General features: G+C 43.9%; 1 protein-coding gene across 1 annotated transcript; it reads left to right on the top strand.

Annotated features, from left to right (window-relative positions):
- The first annotated feature begins 842 nt into the window (after positions 1–842).
- On the top strand, positions 843–20,191 carry SLC25A43 (solute carrier family 25 member 43). The gene is made up of 5 exons (XM_049827917.1): positions 843–1,136; positions 4,168–4,409; positions 5,410–5,582; positions 17,828–17,962; positions 19,055–20,191. Exons 1-5 carry the CDS (start codon positions 865–867, stop codon positions 19,256–19,258), a joined length of 1,026 nt encoding a protein of 341 aa, XP_049683874.1. The 5' UTR covers positions 843–864; the 3' UTR covers positions 19,259–20,191.
- Positions 20,192–21,046: the final 855 nt, after the last annotated feature.

The raw sequence follows: 21,046 nt of genomic DNA, 5'->3' as shown, positions 1-21,046 counted from the left end.
GTTGGATGCACTGTCAAAAGGTACTGAATGTAGACCAATTAAGGTTTCAATCTGGGGGTTTATGTTTTGGGTTTTTTTTATTACAAGAAACAGAGAAGACATCCTGTTTTGGAGCAAACTACTGCTACTGCCTTCTTACTAGCTGCTGCCTCCTAGCTCCATAGATCCTGGTCACTGCCTGTATCTCCTTTCCACTTCTTTCCCCTCCCCATGCCTTTTTTCCCCCTTTTTCTCTGGTAGCACATCAGCAAAGCCTGAACTAATTGACCTTGTAAATCTTGTTAATGATGTTCACTCAGTTCCTCGCTTTCAGCATCAACGCACAGGGCCTCAGCAGCAGAACTCACTAGTTAGGAAGCAGTATTTTTGGCTAGTAATGCAGAAGTAAGCCGTAACCAACAGATGCATTTGATGGCTGTGGAAATACATTTCACTTTAAAGGGAAGCGTCCTGAATGCACCCAGGTCGCTGTTGTGAGGGCGCTTTTTTTTTTTTTTTTTTTTAATGTTACATAAATGGAAATAATGTAATGCTATGTGAATTTGAGTACGAGCCGGAGCAGCGGGTTCCCCGCCGCCCCGTCCGCCTTCGCACAGACCCCCTGCAGGACCGGGACCCGCTGTCCCGGCGGGTACCGGTGCCAGCGGATCTATCCCGGGAGGCTGCCGACCAACCCGAGGCCCGTAACGCCCCGGGGGACCCAGCGGGGCCTCTCCGCCTTCCGCCCGGAGACGGAGCGGGGCCGGGCCGGGCGGGGACCCGCCTCACAGCGCCCTCCGGCGGGCCAGCCGAGCCGGGCCGGGCCGGGCCGGGCCGGGCCGGGCGGCCGCAGTGCCGCCGAGCCGAGCCGAGGCGAGCCGAGCCATGGCCACCTGGCGGCGGGACGGCCGGGTGACCGCCCTGCAGCGACTGGGCTGCGCCGGGTTGGCGGGAGCGCTGAGCCTCAGCCTGACGGCGCCGCTGGAGCTGCTGACGGTGCTGGCGCAGGTGGGCACCTGGCACTGCCGGCGGGGGCTGCGAGGAGCCGGGCAGAGCCTGTGCCGCGCCGAGGGGCTGCGGGCCCTCTGGAAGGGGAACCTCACCGCCTGCCTCCGGCTCTTCCCCTACAGCGCCCTGCAGCTCGCCGCCTCCCGCCGGTAAGCCAGCGGGGCCCCGGGACGGGACGGGGGTCCGCGGGGTGGTGGTGGGGGGGGGTGCCGCTCTCCCTCCGGCCTTTCGAGCCTGGTACGGGAGAGGAGGGGAGGAGAAGTGGAGGTGCTTGGTCCGCGGGGGCACCGGGATGGCTCTGGCTCGGCTGCGCGTCCCCTCTTCCCAAGGACGCGTACCCTGGCTGGTCGCTGCGTTTATTTCGCTTATTCGGCAGGGAGCGAGTCTCGGTGCCAGGCGACAAGCCAGAACCCGCTTATAGAGTCGGAGGTGTTCTTCGGCTGATAGTCTGTTAAATCGCTTCTGCTCCGCCGGATTCCTTTAGAAAGGAAGTTACAGCGCTGCCCGCAAATGCGACTGCGGCATCTGTTCTTTGCAGCCACTTTATTTTATTCATTTATACGCTCTCAAGTACTTATATCGTCCGTGGCAAAGAAAGTAACAGCAAAACCATGATTCAAATCTTTCACCCTGTTATGCAAATTCGATCGGGTTTGAAGCCGATCTGTGACATTATTTGGTTTAAGACCTTGTTTTCGGTGATACGCAGACATTAAATTAAGGTAAACACTGGAAGGACTGCAGCAGGATCAACATGGAGCGGCGCTGCCTGAGCCCTGCCAGCCCGCGCTGTTTCCTAGGATTCCCTTTTGCTGCTTCTATCTTCCAGCCTTGGAGAGGAGCGCCTGCCTGCTTGCACGCACCAGCATGTTTTGCCACTTCCAGGGTTGGGTCTGTTTCTTTTTTTTTTTTTTTTTTTTTTTTTTATTAAGGTCAGCTGTGCGCATGGTATGCACTTGACATTTCCGCCCAGCTGGGTGATGGGTTATCCCAGTTCATGGGCCGTGCCGAGTGGGGAGAAGCATGGGCTCAGCCCACGCTGGCCAATCCGGCCCGCTGCCGGCCTGGCCCAGGCTGACGCTGCGCAGCCTGCTGGGGTTTGTCACTCATCTGGTGAGCAAGAGTCATCCTCCCGGCTGTGCCCGCGTCTTTTAGGAAATGATAGACGAGAGCGACCCTGGAACCGGGCAGCTTTGTCGCGTCCTTCTGCGGTGGTCAAACAAGGGGAGGCGTAACGGCAGCGGGAAGGCAGAAACAGTGATTTAAACGTAAAGTTCCCAGAAGAGTCAGTGTGTTGCACCAGTATAAACCAGTTGCTCTTGAGCAAAGTAATTGTTCATTCGGCTTGAAAGAGTGCCTTCCTTTTGCAAGGCTGTAGTTTGTCTCTAATTTGCACACCGTGTTCTTTTGAATTACAAGTGGAAGTAGGCTACCAGGAAATTAAATAAAAGCAGCCTACACATATTTCTTGATACCTTATTTGGGGATCTTTTTAATGTCTTTTCTAGTGGGAGAATGGTGTATATAAAGGCAAGAAACACAAAAAGAGAAGTGTTACACGGTAACTGCAGTAAATAGCAATGCCAGCTGCAGAAGGACCTGGGCTGAGCACAGTCAGCAGCCCCAGGAGCGGCGGTGCGGGGGGAGCCGGCTGGGGAAGGGGGGGTTTAGCTGACTCTGCACTCCCTCTGCGGTTACTGTGCACAGACTCTGTCTTTCCGTGGCAGTTTTAAATGTTATCTGGGTAGTGCCTAGAGACACCCCACCACCCTCCCCACACATCTGTGCACGGACAGGAAAATCAGGCTGTGTTGCTTTAGGGACTGTACAAGACACACAGGGAAAAAAAAAACATATATCCTTTCACTTCTGCTTGGCTAGTCTTTGTGCTCTGGGCTCTCTCCAGGGCACGAGACAAGTAGATGCAGGGATCTGTCATGCGGTAGAAAATGCACGCTCATGTGAAAAAACATCAACTGAGCAAGCAGTGACTTGTAAATCTTTGCAAATTATTTTGTTCTGGACATGGTAACACTGTGTAGTTTAAATGTAAATCTGCTGTTTAGGCACTTTAGTTAATGCTTCCAAAGTAGAATAATAAGTTTCTTTACCATGAGCTAAGAGTCTCCTCTCAAGTCTTTTTACTTGCTTCTTGCTGCCTCCATGACACTTCTTTCTGATGTAGGAGTGCCCTGCGTACATAGAAAAGTCCTTCTGTGCATCACAAATGCACAAGTTGTAGGTTAGCTTTTAAAACTCTGTGCTTCAATTTCAAAATTTCAAATTTAGACTTAACCTCCTGAGCATAATAGTGCCTGGACAGAAGTCTCCTCTAGACAAGTATCCCTGCAGACCTTTGTGTCCCAACATAAGCAACAGAGGAAGGTTCAGTTGTTCTCGGAAGGCCTGTGATGACATTATCTATTTATTTCTAATTGAAATGATAACTCTGGGGGGCTGAACCAATGTATCTAACTGATGACCGATGATCAGAGAATTTCTTGCAGATGTGTTTTAAGTCATGGTAATTTTCATCCTATAGATGGAAATATAAATGAGGATTCTATGGTCAAAAATTACTTTAAAAGTCTCTTGCAAAGCAAACAAGTAAATACTTTGAACAATTAGTCTCTGTATCTTTAAAGAATTTTTTCATTGTTGAACTGGTGCTCTGCACCTCCAGCATGGTACCACAACTCAAGCTATGTGAGCTTAGTTGGTGCTGAGAACTGCAGTGCAGGTAGAGCTATGCAAGCTGTCTCTAAAAAAGGCCTTTCAGGTACTGGAAGTGTTTTAGGTCAGTAACACTAAAATCAAAGCAAATTCCATTTGCAGAGGTGTTTTTTTCCAGTCCCTGGCTTAATTGTTAACTATAAATTTTGCATTTCTGCACTTCTGTGCGGCATGGATTTACCCAAAATCTCTTTGGGCTCTTAGGCATGTTTTTTGGACTCTGCTCATGTTTGTCTGTTCGCATGTTCTGTTTCACAGAGGTTCTAATGCTTGCGTGTTGTTATATATAGTAAGGTCTTGGATGAAATACATGTTAAACTTTCAACTCCTGCTGCTGAAGGGCCTTGTGGGCAGAAGAACAATTACATTGAGAATAATCTGCCTTAATTTTTCATGTGTTTTGTTTGCACTGTCATTAATAGTACCTCTTTTATGTGTTTACTCTAGACTTGTTATACTTTTCACGGATGAGTTGGGTCATATCTCCCACTGGAGAGCCATCATGGCAGGAAGTCTGGCTGGCATGGTTGCAACCATCGTGACTTACCCCACTGATGTAATTAAAACACGGCTCATTGTGCAGAACCGTCTGGAACCATCTTACGAAGGAATTCTTCATGCTTTTTACAAAATTTATCGTCAAGAAGGACTCCTTGCACTCTACCGTGGTGTTTCACCAGCTATATTAGGTAAAATAATAATGGGGAAAAATCACTTCATTGCACATTGTTTATTGCAACTGTGTAGTTCTGCATTCATTTGTTCACCTGATACCAAAAGCAGATAGTAATGTTCTTCTTTAGAAGGTATGTAGATTTACAAGGCACGACAATACTGACTACCTCTGCTGCAGCTTTATTGCTTCAAATTATGACCAAGTGCGTAGCATTTTATGTATGGTTAAGTGTTCAACGAAATACTCTTTTCCTTCTTTTATAGATGATCTAGTTGTGCTCGGATGCAAGATTTCCACCATTTAACTCTTTTAAAAAAATACATATATATATGCACACACACAGAGTGTTCCTAATTCCTATCAAGGTGTGAGAGTGTCTACCTAGCTGTTCAGTGAAACCGGTATGAGCAGTAACGTATAACTGATGTGAAAAGTGAAGATCAGTGATAATCTCTCTTTACATTAAATAACTTTTTAATTATTTATTTACTCTCCATAGCTTTTAAAAATGGACTTTGAGTCCACTCTTTTACAATATGACATTATAAAAAAAAAGGCATAATAATGTATAATCCCACTATAAAATTGATGAAAGCATGAAACAAGCAAAAGAGGACAGAAGTATCCCTTGTCAGCTTGACTGGAGAGGCAACTCTGTTTACCCATAGAACTGCTAGGCTTGGGCCGAATGGGAGAAAGAGCTTGTCACAAAAGAGAGAACCTGGAGAAAGAGCTGACCTCTCATGAGGCTAAAGCAGCTAATAATTCTGACAACATGCACGTTTTAATATGTAAATATATGCTCCTGTCGGCACATCTAGATCCTACAGTATGGGTGTTTGGTGGTAAACCAGTGATTAAAAAGTAACATTCTTCAGAATATTGATTGGGTTTGAGCAATGTGAGGTGTAAATTGGCAGCGTCTCATCCCATCTTTCTAGGTTATGTGATGAGCAGCTCTGTTTTCTTAGTGTACAGTGTGTTGATATAAACCTGTCTGGTTTGCTTTCTAGGTGCTGTCCCATTTTCTGCGGGCTCATTTTTTGTTTACATCAATCTGGACAAAATCTGGCGAGAACCCATAGTTCATTTCACTCCTCTTCAGAACTTCATAAATGGCTGTGTAGCAGCTGGTGTGGCACAGACACTTTCTTTCCCCTTTGAGACTGTCAAGAGGAAGATGCAGGTACAGAGCACTCGTGTTATTAGTACTTTGTTATAGGTGCTTGTTGCAGGAGCCTGGGACAAGACTAGCTAGATGATCATGAGTGCCACTTTATTTCTCTTACCAGTAGGATAGAGACTTTGTTTTAGGTTGGTTGGGGTTTGGGGTTTTTTGGTGGGTTGGTGGGTTGGTTGGTTTTGGTTTGGGTTTTGTTGGGTTTTTTTAAGTCTGAAAAATATTATTACAAGCGTGTTGTTACACTTAAGGTGGGTTCGAGTACTATCATGGGTTATATGTATACTTCCAGAGTCTATGTCTCTAGCTTTATTTCTTTTCTTTTTCATAGCAATTCCATCAAATTCTCACAGTTCAGAATTGGCAAACCTTCAGGCAAATACAGGCATTCAGCCCCCTCGGTGGCAGGCAGGATGAATGAGATCCATGTCAATTTTCAGAGCCTGTGTGTCTGCCATTTATGTCTGATCTACATAATGGCAACCACAAGAAACTTGCACAGCAGGTATTAAGTCTGAAGTGTCAGAACTATCCTCATTCTTATTTCTGACTCCTCTGGTTAACAAGTGACTTCCCAGTTGCTTGTGCTGCTGCTTTCCTGGAGCATCAGCAACATGAGTTACTATATCAAGTTACTATATCGTTTTATATTGTCTTGCTGATCCGTTCTCCTGCAAGTTGAGTTATAATGATCTAAAAAAAAAAACCCAAACACAAAACAACCACTGGCCCACAGCTTCCATCTCAATGACATAATTCATTTGATGATGTTGACTTTTCGTTAGAACTTCATCAGTAGAGTGACAGTGAATAGCTGTCACCATCTGGTGGCTCTCTGACTGGGGCATATGAGTTTGTTCTTTCAGCTTAGTTCATGGGACTGCAGATTTATAGGAAGCTTTTGTTATCTTAGAAAAAAAGCCATCATTTGGTGTGGCAGCATTATGTAGGTCCTCATCCCACTCATCAAGTGGTAGCCTGGGTGATAAGTCACAAGCTAGCAAAAGGTCAGTGAAACTGTGAATTCCCCTCTCCAGCTCCCTAGGTTCCCTCTTCAGACAGGGCTCAGATCCAGTGGCACAGAAGCCTTCATTGCCCTCTCTCCATCTTGTAACAGAGGACCTCAGCAGGAGGAGTAATGTCTTTTATTAGACCAGCTTATGTAGCTGATGTGTCCAGAAGTCAAGCTTTAAGCTGAGCCCTTTCATCAGGTATCTCATCAAATGTCTCAGGTGAGAAAGAGATTCTGAGTATGAAAACTTGATCATTTTTTCCAGCTGTATCAGTGGGTCTAAGAAAAGCAATTACTCCTTACAAGTCCTGTTTTTCTTTATATACTTAGACTCATAGCAATACTGTTGCCCTGAAGAATAAAGAAAAGAAAGACATTTACAGTGCTGTTTCCCTTTTAGTATTTTCTGTCAATACATCAGTTACTTGAACATTCAGGTTTTGTAATCAGTTCAAAAGCAACTTTCAGCTGTAACTGGTGTGATGTTAAGTTCTGTGTCAAGCTTTGTCTTGACAGGCAAGTAAAGAAGTGGAACAGGCCCATCTTTCATTTTCCTGCCACTAGGCTGTACTCTTTCACCAAAGGGATGCCTAAAACATCTGATTGGCACTTCTAGAAATAAGAAGTGAACTGGATCTATTGCCTAAATATGTAGGAAGTGGATATGCTAAAAATACTTTGGACAGAAAAAAGGCTTAACAACAGAGAGCTTTTTTTTTCCTCATAGGTGCATTGCAACAACTGAATAGTGATTTTCCAAGCTTAGAGGAACACCTCCTGTTCAGGGATTTATTCTGAAGGCAAGGGAGAAGGCAAGGGTGTTTCAGAAGAACTAGCTGCCTAGGTGTGAAAGCCTGTAATTTGTTTGGTACTGGAAATTGCGTAAGTCACAGAGGCCTGTCCAGAAGAGAGACCTGTTGAAAATGACACCCAAGCTGATACTAAGAGCCCACTGGAACTCATGTAAGCTCATCCAAGAAGTTTGTTTTTCACAGTTAGCACCAGGGTATGGCCCAGCTTTGCAGGCATCAGCTTTGCTTTGTGCTTACTTGCTGGCCTGTTCGGATTGCAGGGTGGTGGTCAGAAGAGAGAAGGGTCTAGGACAGCACCAGAAAAGGTATCATGAAAGGGACCTAGAAAGGGGGAGAATAAAGAAGGGGGAAAAAGAGCTTCAAGACATTTCAGTGTTCTGTAGGAAACAAGGGAGCAGATCTTTCTGATCACAGTTTTTCTTGGACATCATATTCCGATCAGCCTCCAATTCAGTAATTCACCTTTCTAACTGACAGAAGGAGGGGTGTACAAAGCCTTCAGCTACCCCTGGGCCTGGGGTGGGTGCTCTGCAGTGCACGTAGGGAAATGCTGGCTTTGTTTTCAAGCAACGAACACTGGTTTCATGTACGAAGAAGAACCCAGCATGTTACGGACGTTGGTATCGGATTCTTCTTCCTTCCCTTCTGTCCCACTGATCTGACAGATGGAGACAGTATATTGCCAAAGAAGACTTTTCCAGTGAATCTGTTGGTGATGGTGAACCAGGGAGTTGTAAGGCAGTCTCAGGAGCTTCAAAACCTGAGAAACTAGGACACAAGTCTGTCTTCTCTGATTCTGGGATAGAGTACAAGCCTGAGACCAGAACATCCAGTTCAGATCTTCACCTGACACGCTAGGCAGTCTTGGAAGGGTTAGCTCCATCCATCTGGTCACCTAGACAATGCTTGAATTGTTTGCGTAGACTAGAAAATAAATTCTGCTACCGGAGGAAGGATAAGGTATTATTTTTAATCTCAGTTGTAATAATTTTTTTTCATCCTTTCTCATGTTATATATCTGAATCCTACACTTCTGATGTCAGCAGCTTCTATCACTGACATCTGTGGGAGTAGGAGCTGACTGTCAGTGAACAATTCTTCCTCTGCGTTTTGGTGATGATTTATGATGTCAGATTTGCTCTGTAACCATGGCTTCTTCCCCCTCTGCCATTAGGATTACCTTTATCATGTTTACTTTTTTTTTTTATACAAAGATGCTGTGTTGCTAAATATACTTGAACATTTTTCTTAAAAGAAATGTTAATTAATATGAGTGAGTCTTACTGAATATGTGAGTTCTCTATGTTTTGCTTATCCTAATTTTATTCCTTTGTCTTCCTTTTTTCACTTTGCTCCTGATTGGCATGTTAGAGAATGAAGAGGTACAGTATGCATGTTTTGGCATGGAAATATGGCTTTTGTTGTGCATCTGTAGAAGGGGATTAGTGAAGGAGAGGGTTATTCAAAGGGATGTTCTATATCAAGTGCTTTCCTGACTCACTCTTATGCTGAACAAAAACTTACTGATCTTTATATCCTTTTGACTGTTATTCTTGGCTTTCCTTCCTTACCTCACAATATCATGATCTTTGTTAAATCCAGTATCTAAGCAATATTCAAGTAGGGCACTTTTACCTTGTAGGCTTGCATACAAGAACACTTTTTTTTTTTTTTTTTTTTTTTTTTTTTAAACTTTAAGCAGGGAAATACTTGCCTATGAATGAGTCTGGGTCTAAAGGAAGCACTGGTAATATTTTTCCACTTCCCCACATCATCTTTTTGCCTATGATGACCTTCATGAGTGCATATTGGACTGAGCTCTGGCATTACAGCAAGGGAAGATGAATTTAGAGCTGTTATATGCCATACAGAAGATTATTATTAGAATGACACCGATCCCAGGCTATGTGTGGAACTGAAAATCTACAAACATGCAAATGGTCAGCACAAACCTAATACCCAAGTTTGGCGCTTCCCTCTGTGCACATGACCCTCTGAAGTAGGCTCAGATACTCCTGGCTGGTACTCGGCGGCCTTCATTCCAAATTGCCCCATGACTTTGGTAGTTTTGTTAGGCAGAATGCACAAAGATGACCCTAAAGTTTCACAGATACTCTGTCGACTGTACAGTTAGTCCTCACTTGCTTACATGAACAAATTTTGTACGGCTTGCAGAAGCTCAGTCCTGTCCCCATATTTTGATGGGATAATGTGTTTCAATTTCTGTGACTAAAACTTGTCTGAAACTCCTTTGCCAGTAAATGCTACTCAGGTATAGCTTTACCATCAAACCCTTGTAAGGGTTGATGTTTGATAGTATACTGCAGGATTCAGCACATTTTTGGTGTTGACGGCACAGCATCCTCAAGTTATGAGGACATCTCTCCAGGGAAAGCATTGTTCAGTAGCAGTCTTTCTGTTTTAAAATCCAGGCTTTGAATTCCCTTCACTGCCTTAAACAAACAGGCTCACTGTTCTTGGTTAGTGTAGACTGTTGCTGTGCATCACGCAAGAAGTGGCCTCTCTTCAGTGACAAAAGTGAATTGGTTAGGTCTTGGCTGCCTATAAATCTGCAATGTATTTTGGGGTCTTTGTTGGGGTTTTTTTGGTTCTTTGGAACACAAGATGCTCTGCAAGTGTGAAATCTGTGGTAAATTATGTGAATGCTATGAGTTCTTAGTAACCTGGAGAAAACTCAACAGTTATTCCCTTTGTGAGGTGGCCTGTATAAGATAAGTGCAATCTTGTGCCCTGTTGGTGCATTTCAACTCTGTTAAAGGAGGAACTGAAGTTTCTCTTTAAAAGTGATACTGTTATTTAAGTATTTATTTAAAATTAGTCCCCTAACTACTTTCCTTGCATCGTAAAAGTCAGTCTAGCAAGAACCCAGTGGCTGGGTTATAAACAAAGCTTTGGAAAAGAAAATGATAAATGTTCATTAGAAAAGCACCTTCTCCCTGCTGAAATGAGGAGATAGTGCTCCTGCATTGCTTAAACATGAGTAACTTGCGGAGAGTGCTCTGTCATTGGAGATAGTCACTAGTGCTGGCATGGCAGCCTCTGAAAGCTCTCAAGCTGTGGTGTCCCTGCTGTTTGTGAGATCTGTGTTCTGGTCAGCTGGGAATATGAAAGTTATTGGAGTCATGACCTGGTTTAAAAATAAGAAATCCTTTTTGGGTCATGTGGTTCACACGACATTTCAAAAGCATATGTGCTCTGAGACTTTGTGCAGGGGAGACCCTTTAATAGTGAACGGCATGGGAGCCTGAGCCTTGAAAATTTTCAGATGGAGCCACCTGAGTGAACAGAGTGGCAAATTCCATAGTGTGGAAGCAAATTAGGAGCAATATTACTACTTTAGTCTGATTTCCTGTGGAAGTAAGGCATATATGGTTGCTAGCTGTCTGTCCTTGCCCCAAATAACTTTTGATCCTGCTGTCCAACTAAACTCGACAAAGGAGTGGAGGTTTCAGAGATACTAACTTCCTTCAAGTGTTGTGAAAACAAGTGCACAGATACAGATGAAACTCCAAAAATCTCACCTGAGGGGGAGGCTGCAGTGTGAGTTCTTACTTTTCTTACTTCTCCCTATGATCTCATGCTCCCCTTCTCTTTGCTGCTGGGGTTCAAGCATCAGCCAGGACCCCATGCCCTGGGTGGTACTTGAAATTAGGACCAGCCTGGCTCCTCTGATTATTAGCGAATAGGTAATAGATGTCAGATTCTGGTTTTGGTAAAATCCCTTCCTTCCTTCTCTTTTTCCCTATGTCTAAATGCTTTGAGCTACCAGCATTTTCTATTGTTTCATTGATGTTACTATAAAGATATTTTATACCACTCTCTCTGAGGCTGTTGCAGAATAGTGCCCTACGGCCTTGGGAAGTACTTGGTTCAGTAAAAGCTTGAGAAAATGCCTGAAAAAAGCTACCGAGTCTAACATGTGCTTTGCCTTCTGTAACAGCCTAGATCAGCTTTTGTGCATCTGAACAAACCTCAGAAGCATTTCTCTTAGATCCCCAGACTTCCACAGGAGAGAATCATGAAGACTGACTGCTTGTGAAGTTTGAAACACGGAACAGTGTCAGTGGAAAAACTGGTTAAGAGGGAAAAATGGTAAATCAAGAATCTGAAGCAGGACTGGGCTGATCTAACAGTCAGGTCTGCCTTGTGACAGCTCATGCTATGTCTAGTGGTCTTTAACCCTGTTCGTCCAAGGAGCTGTGGTGTGATAAGTATGTCATACTCGTTCTGAGGTGGACTACAGCAGTAGCTTAGCACTGCAGCACAGCGGTCTGCTGAAGAAAAGCAGGAAAACACACTGTACCCATTCGAAATGCAGGATGTCTGAGGGCGGGCAGAAAGCAATTCTCTCTGAATGATTTTCCCAGACACTGAAGTGGCCTCGATGCTCCCAGTCCTAGATTTGGTAGTGCCAGCTGAGCATGGCCACCAGCGTCTTACAGCCTCAGCAGCTCTGTGGTCAGTGTGGATCTCGCTCATAAGCGAGAGCTCTTTAATCTGCTTTGGGGCAAATCAGATGGGTTAACTCAGCCCACCTTTTTAAACTTGGTAAGCTCACCCAGCTGATGCAGCCTGAGACAGGTTAGGGTACACTGCTGTGTGCACACAACTATTATAACCATAATTTTCAGCAGGGAGACAGGAATATCTCCAGAGTGACAGCTATCACAGTTACCCCTAACATGAGTACTTTTGCATCAGTTATACAGGAGAGCCTTGTATCCATTTGTCTGTGTTTAGAAGGATATGCCTGTGACATGTGAGGTGATTAATTATGCAAAATGCTCCATAAACAGGAGCTAAAACTTTGTGGACACTCTATTCTTTTACATCTGATTTATTTTGATTTGGTGTAATTCCTTACCTCATCCACATACGGCCAATGAAAATATCTCCTCTGTAAAGCCGCAGTCCTGTAAAATGTTAATTTTCTCCTGTAAAATGTTAATTTTCTGCTCAGTTCCTACACAGGCAGCAGGAGGTGCTGGAACTAGCATTGCTAGTCACTGTGCAAAGCGTGGGACCAAGCTAGCCTGCCTAAGGGTTTGCTCCATTAAATAAACTAGTGTTAATGTGCATGAAAATGGTGCACCCGTTTGTAAGGATTGAGCTGAACCATCACAAGGCATTCAGAAACCACCCAGAGGTGTCCATGCAAGGGGGTTGCGCTGCCTTGAGGAAAAAACCCTCTATATTCCACATCAAAGATTTCTTCATACGGCAGGTGTTAAAAGCTTAGGTTCAGCAGCACAGGAGGGATTCTGCAACAAACCGTGAAGCCTCAGGGAACAACAGGCCTGGGGATAATGTATTTAAAGTTAAGAGTCAAACTTTGGAGTAAGCAGTAAACTGTTCTGCTCATTCGGTGCCATTGATCTCAGAAAGGCGAGATGATTTGGCCCCAGTTCAGGTTACAAAGTAAAGGACAACATGTTCCTAGAGTGCAGAAAGCTGGAGGTCAGCTGCTCTGCTGTGCTGCTCTGGAACCCATTGCCTCCTGATAGCTTGTTATGGTTTACCTTCCGACATGCCTGAATACCTTTGGTGGACTGTAGCCAGGGGTAGGTCAGCATTACCAAACCACTGACACAGAAAAGGTGGCTACCACGTAAGGCTGTCCTCCATGTGAAACGATTGGTTAGCCCAAGTGAATGCATGCTTTTTTCCCCCAATATTAATACTCATTTACATTTGAATTCTTTCTTATTTGAGTGGAATGAAATACTCTTTCAAGCATTCAGCCTTCATTTGAGTGACATTTCTGTTGACTGGAGTGGCATCAGCTTGAATGAAAACTGCAATCTTTGTCCTTCACTTTCCTTTGAATGACAGTTACGCTTGCTCGTTGCATGTGTCCTTATTAACCCAGACTGCAAAGACTTCTTATTTTAGCTTCCAGATTAAGAGTGTGAACTCTTGAGCTGTGTTGTAAACTGCCTTCATGTACTTTTTTTTTTTTTAATTGATCAGAAGTGTAGGACACCTGAATCAGTTGAAAATATATAAATAACAAGCAATTTTACTGTATCTACCATCAGGATAGCATACGACCTATGGCAGCTATTCACTGTTAGTTGGTCTTTCATACTCTCTGCCAACAGTACTGCATGCTCAAAAAGTAAATAAATACCAAATCTTTGCAGCAACAAACTTTATGAACACCGAAGGGGATAAAAAAGTACATGTATTGAGAGAAAAGTATTTCTAAATAGCCTCTGATCCATGTAAATTCAGGTAGTTGCAAACCAAAATGACCTAAAGCGCAAGAGGGAATTTTTTATCTGCACAGCTCTGGGCTCGGGCTCCAGTGGCCCAACCACGGTGTCTGCCATTTCCTCACCAAGAGGTCTCTGCTCGGTCCCTGTGTGGCTACTGGGAGCCTTGGAAAGGTCCGAGTCATTGATCTTGTGATGGGCATGGTTCCCACTGCCACTGCGGTGAACTACACCCATCCTTCGATCCTAAGAGAGGAGGAGGAGAGGGGCTGGGGGAGGTCATTGAAGGGCTAATCTTTATAAGGGTCTGTGAGATTAATTCCCAAAATGGGACTGTGTTGTTCTGGAAGTCACCTTGTGATGCAGGCAATGGGAGGGATGGTGTCTGAAGAGGTAACAATTGGCCTGAGTTTTGTCATGACACTTTACCCTTATTTAAATATTTTGTTTCTATAAAAAAATGTGAGTGCAGGTAGTTGTGTTTTGGGTTTTTTTTTAATACATATCTCTCTCTCTTGGGTTTAGGTTGTCAAAATAGAACAGAGTGCTAACTTTAGGGATGTATCACAGTGATTTACAAGACTTGGTGGCCTCTGGATACTAAAAGACGGTGTTTGTGAGAGGGCAGATAGAGCCAATTCTGCATTTGATGTGCTTTAATCATTTAGAGAACCCATCGTCCATCAGAGGTAAAAAGATTAGCAACTTAGCCCCGCTATTACTATGACTAACAACTTGGCACTCTGTTATCAGCACAGTGAGCTGTACTGTATCTCCAGCCTTCTGCAGTATGAGACAGCCGTAACTGGGGGGGGGAGGAAGTCTTTAAAAATGTTCATAACAAACAGGTTTCCATGCAGCAGCCCATAGTGTCAAAGGATGTCAAAAGAAAGGAATTCAAGCTGCTTTGAGGTGCATGGTGTGAAACATCTCTGTCATAAACCTGATCTCTTTGGCATGAGATTAGCTGTTTGATTTATATGTCATAGTAGGTTTCTGCAAAAAAGGTAGAGAAACTAGTTTGGTCTGTTTCATTACTTCCATTTTCTGGCTCTGGTGCCATAAGGCAGTTGTGAGAATTGCAGTGTTGTAGACATGCTTAGACGATGCAGAACCACCCAAAACCCACAGCTGTTTTTTTCATTAAAAGCAGTGCCAAATGAAATGCCTTCCTAATTTTTTTCTTTTATTAAAACATTTTTATTTTGCTTAGCTATGTTCCAAAATACTGGTTTTAACTACACACAGGTTTTAATTTTCCTTTTGTAGTAGGTGATTCTGAGATTCTGTGGACAATTGTTGCTTAAATACTGTGTGTAGGGTCCTAGAAACATGCTGCTCCTGTAAAGCAGAAAGACTGGCAAAGCATACTTCACCCCACAGACTGAAATCTTGAAAATGGCTGTAACCGTGGTGAATGTTACTATAAATAGTCTTTCAGTAAATCTCTTAAGAGGTCAATGTCTGCGGGCAAATTAGAAGTCTGGGGGTTTGACTTACCTGTTCCTTTTCAGCTGTCTTCTGGATGTGTTTACTGCGTGCAGAATCTTACTGAAATCTGCAGCGTGCTTGTCGCCTGTCTTGGTGGTGTAGGCAGGAGTACTGTAATCAAAACCCTTTGATAAGTGCCTTTGCAATGTATACAGTAACGAAGGGGATTAAGTCAAACTCATGCAGTTAATTCTGGCAGGTCATGCCCTGCCTACCACAAAGGGACTTAGAAAGGAAGGGAATCACATGTTAACAGCATTCCTGCTTTCCTGGATGTTTTAGAAACCTGTCCCTCTACACTGCTTGGCTGCCTGTAACTTCATTTACCAAAAAAGCTTGTGGAAACTGGCTGACGGTCCAGAAAGTAGAACAGGTTTTGAATCCAGCTCTCCTGTGATTGCTGCTGCATTTTGAAGGATACTTACATCATTTTAGTGCTCTTCTAAGCATCCCTGGTGCTAATATCACCATTCTTCATGGAACTGGTCCGTGAAGTCTCAGTTGCAGCATTCGGCATCCTCTACAGCACAGTCATGAGAGTCTTTGTGCAGGAGTTTCTCAAGTACTGTGGATTAAGGCTTGAAAAGTTATTTCTCTCTTTCTCACTGTTGGACTTAGCTACTGCTTTTTTAAACCCTTACACCCCTCAAGTAACAGAGCTGAGCTTCCTTGTAGCAAATGAGCATAAGTGAACACGTGCATGTCCCTGGTGTACCAGGCTAGCTCTGTTACCTGAACTGCCTGTAAGGGCAGGGCTGGTAATGCTGTAAAATCACAGCAGTTAAATCCCGTAACATCTGCCTCTCTGAGTCCTAAAACAGGAAGCTGGGGGAGCTTGCACCACAGTTAGGAATTTCGGAAACAGCTGTAGCCCCATGAAGTTAGCAAGGCCAATGTAGATGCAAAGGGGACAAGCAATTAGAACAGTTGAAACACTTTCTTCCCCACAAATGTGATCCCTCTCTTACAAATCAGGTACACTGTTGAGAAAGTTCAGAGGGAAGCAAATGCTTTTGTTCTCCTTAAAGTGTAAAAGACCATGGATTAAATCCTCAGCCCTACTCTTGTCTGGGGTAAAAGAGCCAGGACGTGATAAAGGGGATCCAGAAGATGACAAGTCAGGATGTGGTTGGAAGCCTATTGCCTTCTTTCTCAGTGCAGACAGCTACTTTCCCAAAACCACCTCCCAAAGCCCTGTCAAAAGGAAACTATGGTTTTGCCTGTTACCTGTCATCAGAATTATTTCATGTGCATTTCAACCATGCACAAAAGTGAGGAAAAAAATCATGATACAAGATTTTCTTGTAGATAAAGACTATGTAGTTGGTGTGTGTGATGATTAGGAGGGTTTTGTTAGCCTCTAAATTTTAGCAGTAGACTTGCTGGTAATGCAAGGGGATGCAACAGCATTAAAACTATTTGATTGGCAACTTCTCTTATATACCTGGAGCATGGGTTTTGATCTGTTTCCATTCCCAGCACTTAAGTTGCCAAGTATTTGAAATGCTATAGCTGGGGCATCTAGAGAATGTCGTTACCACTTGTTGATTTATGAGAGGCTTGTCGTAGGCTTAGCAGCTCTGAAAGGCTGTAAGTTAGTCTGGCCAAGGAGAGAAAAAATGCTACACCACATGGTGTTTCAGATCAATGAGGGGATAATGATATCCATATTCGCCAATCGGTTAACTGTACAAGTCCCATTTTTATCAAACTTCTGCCCTGAGGTGATCAGCTTGCACACACACGTCATCAGCCTGTGTCCTGGGGTCCCCACACACTCCTGACAGAGAAGTGTCATTGCCATGTGTTTGAGTGAAACCCTGATTTGCCAATGCAAAATAAACCCATGGCTGCATGTGCACAGACGGATGAGGATGGGATTATTCAAGGTCAGGTTATCCTGTCTGTGCTAACGCAGTAGGAGATTAATGAAGGAAGGATTTTGCTGTTAAAAATGACACACTACGCTTCTTCCATGTGAACGGACGCTGTCTATACTGCAGTTGGAAATGTAGCTGCAGTCCAGCAGGATGCTGGACTTTAACCAGTCCGGATCAACTGACCACGTAGCAAAGATACAGGAGCACAGGCACCAACTGCTCCCCTACAGCCCTGGGTGGACTTGTACAGCCTGGGCTGAAATCTCTGTTCTTCTGTTTCTGCTGTGCTGTTGCCACTCAACCCGTAGCACGTTTCGCCCTTCTCATTGCGCTGTGGACCCAGCCTCAGCAGCCAGAGTCAAGCCAGCACGTTCTTCTGCTTTGATCGGAATTACAGGACGGGGCCAGCCCCAAGCTTCCCTCTCGTAGGTGCTCCACGGCCAGTGATGTGAAATCCCTCTCCCAGACCGGAGCAGCTGGCAGACATGGGGCTGATGCGTTACGTGGCTCTAGTTCAGATGGTTTGTCTTCACAAGGGTGGGATTTATTTCTAGTAGCGACGTGGCACAAAAGGAAGTGCTGTGTGAAATTACTGCTCTCTTTCTCTTTTGTACCTATCGGAGAGTAAATTCCCTCCCTTTTTAGTTTGTATTTGAAGGCAAAATAGCTGATTCTTTTGTGCTGATGGAAGAATCCAGATCGGTCTGTTGAAACCTGGCCTTAAGCGTTCCTTGTGTACCAGAATGGAGAAAATAATGATCTTCAATTACTTTAGTTTTCCTTTGGTTGTTCTAAATCCCCCTGGGTGTCTCTTGAACAGGCCCAGAGTCCTTGGCTTCCCCAGTACGGAGCAGTTGATGTCCATTTTACTGGCATGGCTGACTGTTTTCGGCAAACTGTGAAGAACAAAGGCGTGCTTGGCCTTTGGAGTGGACTCACACCCAGTCTGCTCAAGGTGAGGTTTTGCTTTCACCCTAATCACAGACTATCCTGAAGTAATCAAGGCACACTTTTGGACAGTTGGGGTTATAAAGCTTATAACACGCCTCTGTGCTTATTAACTGCTTATAGATGACGGAGTCTGTGACAGAACAGGCATAACTTCAGGCAGGTTATAAACCAGCTTTGGAACTTGGTTTGGTCATGTTTCCCCAAATGTAAGCTTGGCTTCTAGATGTCACTACTTTCAAGTTCATTTGAACGTCTTTAGAGAAGGGAGTGGTGCTAATGCACAAGGTAGGCTATGGATGGGGGATTGCAAGGGATCCACTTACGACAGCTAAACAAGTTCTACTTCTCAGCTGAGCTCCAGTAATTTGACATGTTGTACCGAGCTGTAAAGAAAACTGGGCGCGTATAAAGCCACTTCCCCAGAAGTCAGTAGTAGTACTTTCGAACAGCTACTTAATGCATGCATATTGGTTACTACAGCCCTTGCTGAGTTGAAAGCACGACATAAAGCCTGGTAGCTTAAACAGAAGGTAATTTAGTTTACATAAATACATTTTATAGTGCTGCGGTGAGGATTACCTACATGGAGTACTACAGGTCAGCTAATGAGTGGTAATTGAGTGACAACGTCATTGTGATGGCCTGCCTGTGCCTGGCCCTACCTTGGCCGGTATAAAGCCACGTGGCACCAGAGCTGCTGATTCTGCGTGGGGCAAAAGAAGAAAATTGTTCACTCACTCTGCTGTGTTTAGAATAAATCCCATATTTCGTACCGGGATTTGCTGACGTTGCTTAGGATTTGCTTAGGTATTTGACAAGTTATGATAATCTATAGGCTAGCACAGACCTTGTTCCTCACAATATTGTTGTAATTAGTTTTGAAGCAATAATAAACTCCTACTTTTAGCAGGTGCTAGCCTAGTTTGAGGTGAGACTCTGATTTTATATAAATGGGCACAGGTCTATTAGCAGATCAGATCAGATTTGAAGTCCTAGAAGTTTCATTTTTTAAAACATCTAAGCTAAGAATGCTACTACTGAGTCTAATACTGCTTTTTTATCTTATGTTGCGCTTTTTTTTTTTTTATTTTACCAGATTGTCCCATACTTCGGTGTTATGTTTAGCACCTTTGAATTCTGCAAGCGGGTCTGTCTTTACAGAAACGGTTATATTGAATCTCCTTTAAATTACAAGCTGACTCCTGGTGTGGACCAGAGTTTACAGCCACAAGAACTGAGAGAATTAAAGCTCCTCCGAAGGGAAAATTTTGAGCCAAGGAAATCAGCGCTTGAAAACTGACATCAGGGTGTCCATTGCAGATATACACAGTACCTTTCTCAAGGACCTTTGCAAGAAAGACACACTGAACTTACAGGTACCAGCGTCTCAGCGGATTGCATGGTTTTAGTACTGAGACATCAGTGCCAGGAATGAATAAATCTTGTATCTCATTTGCTGAATGGATATAAACAATACAAATAGCAAGCATATACTGAAGAGGAGAGATGCAACTAGTCTGAAAACACTATGCTATTGGCACTTGAAATTACGTTATTCTAGGTGCTTTTCAATACCGAATAGCCATTTTGAGATAAAACCACTTGCAGAAAGGCAAGAGAACTGAGATGAGCGTATAAATTGTATCTTCAAAAATACTAAGAAAATCCAAATGGATTTTTTTAAAGTAATCTGAGATACCAAGTCGGCCAAAAATGATAAACAGACTGAAATACATACAACATGGAAGAATTTCTACTGAAATCTTTTTTTTTTTTTAGTGATACTGTGTGGACGTGGCGTTCTGCAGATGCAGAATTAGTCTCAGTTCAGTCACACTCCAGAATCCCCTCTTCAGCTCTTGAGACTTACTTGAGAATTATAATTTTGTATGAATCCTTGGCGTAAAGATGAAAATATGCTGCTGCAACTGTGCTTTTACTAAGAGAGGATTGTGATGTGCAAAATGAACTGTAATACACTGGAACAACAATCTTGGAAACAAGTGCATACTAGAAAATCTTCCCCCCTTTCTCCTGTGTTGTTACTGCATGTATGTGAATTATTTCAGGCTTTGAAAAATAGTTTTTCCTGAAGTTCTCTAACTGAAATATTTCCTGAAAAATGCAGTTCTTAAATGTGTTAGATATTTCAGAGCCACGAGCCTTGTCATGTTGTTTTGGTATTCTTAAAGCTCTATTTTTATATTAAACTACTTTTTAGTTCCTGTGCGCATACTCAGGCCTACTGTGCTGCTCAGACCTTGCCAGCAGAATAGCGCTGTGCACACAACCTGTGATTTTTCCACTTTAGCTGCTGTGATCCAGGAGCCACAGATAGTTTCTGTAGATAGGAACCTCTCAGCAAGGCCACGAGGCTATTGCCGGTGCCAATGCAATTGATGGTCATCTGAGCAGTCTAGGGAGCTTTTGGACAATAAAAGATCATCTTGGTGTTTATACCTGAGGACCTCGGGTATTATTGCTCTGGTTCCTTTGTAGAAGTACAGCTATGGAACAGCCCCATCCTAGTGCCTTTAAGAAAACCTTAAACCCCGTATCCAGGCGGGAAGGCGGCTCTGCCCTCTGCCGCATGTCCCACCAGCCTCGGGCTGTGGCAATGTGTGAATCACAGCAGCTCGGTAAGGTGTGTGCACCCCACGCCTGCCCTAGCTGCAGCAGCCTGGATTTGCCTGGTGGTTTACACAGCTTTGTGCGTGTATGTGTTTTTGTACCGTTTATGTACCTGCTGGGTGTAAATAAGTCAATCTCAGAAACTGCTTGGTTAGGCCAGGTCACAGCAGGGTGAGGAAATGGCAGATCGATGCAGGGACAGTCTGAGACTATGGAGAGAGATTTGCAGAAAGATTTGGGATAACTCTAAGGCCTGCCTTGCACCTAAAACTCAGCGTTGATGTACCCTACAGCTGAGGCCTTGCAGTATCTCTTAATGGGCTTGCTCAGTTCTGCTGCGGTGGTGCTTCGTACTGGTTTTCTTCTCAGAGAAGAAATGCAAGCATTGATAGCAAAAATTAAGACGGTAGAGAGCAGATTGGGTGGCTCATGCTTCACACTGAGGCTGTAAGTGCTT

This window comes from Accipiter gentilis, chromosome 24 (assembly GCF_929443795.1).
Source record: "Accipiter gentilis chromosome 24, bAccGen1.1, whole genome shotgun sequence".
Classification (NCBI taxonomy): Eukaryota; Metazoa; Chordata; class Aves; order Accipitriformes; family Accipitridae; genus Astur; species Astur gentilis.
The sequence above is the reverse complement of the archived record's forward strand: the minus strand, read 5'-3'. Positions and strand labels throughout refer to the sequence as shown.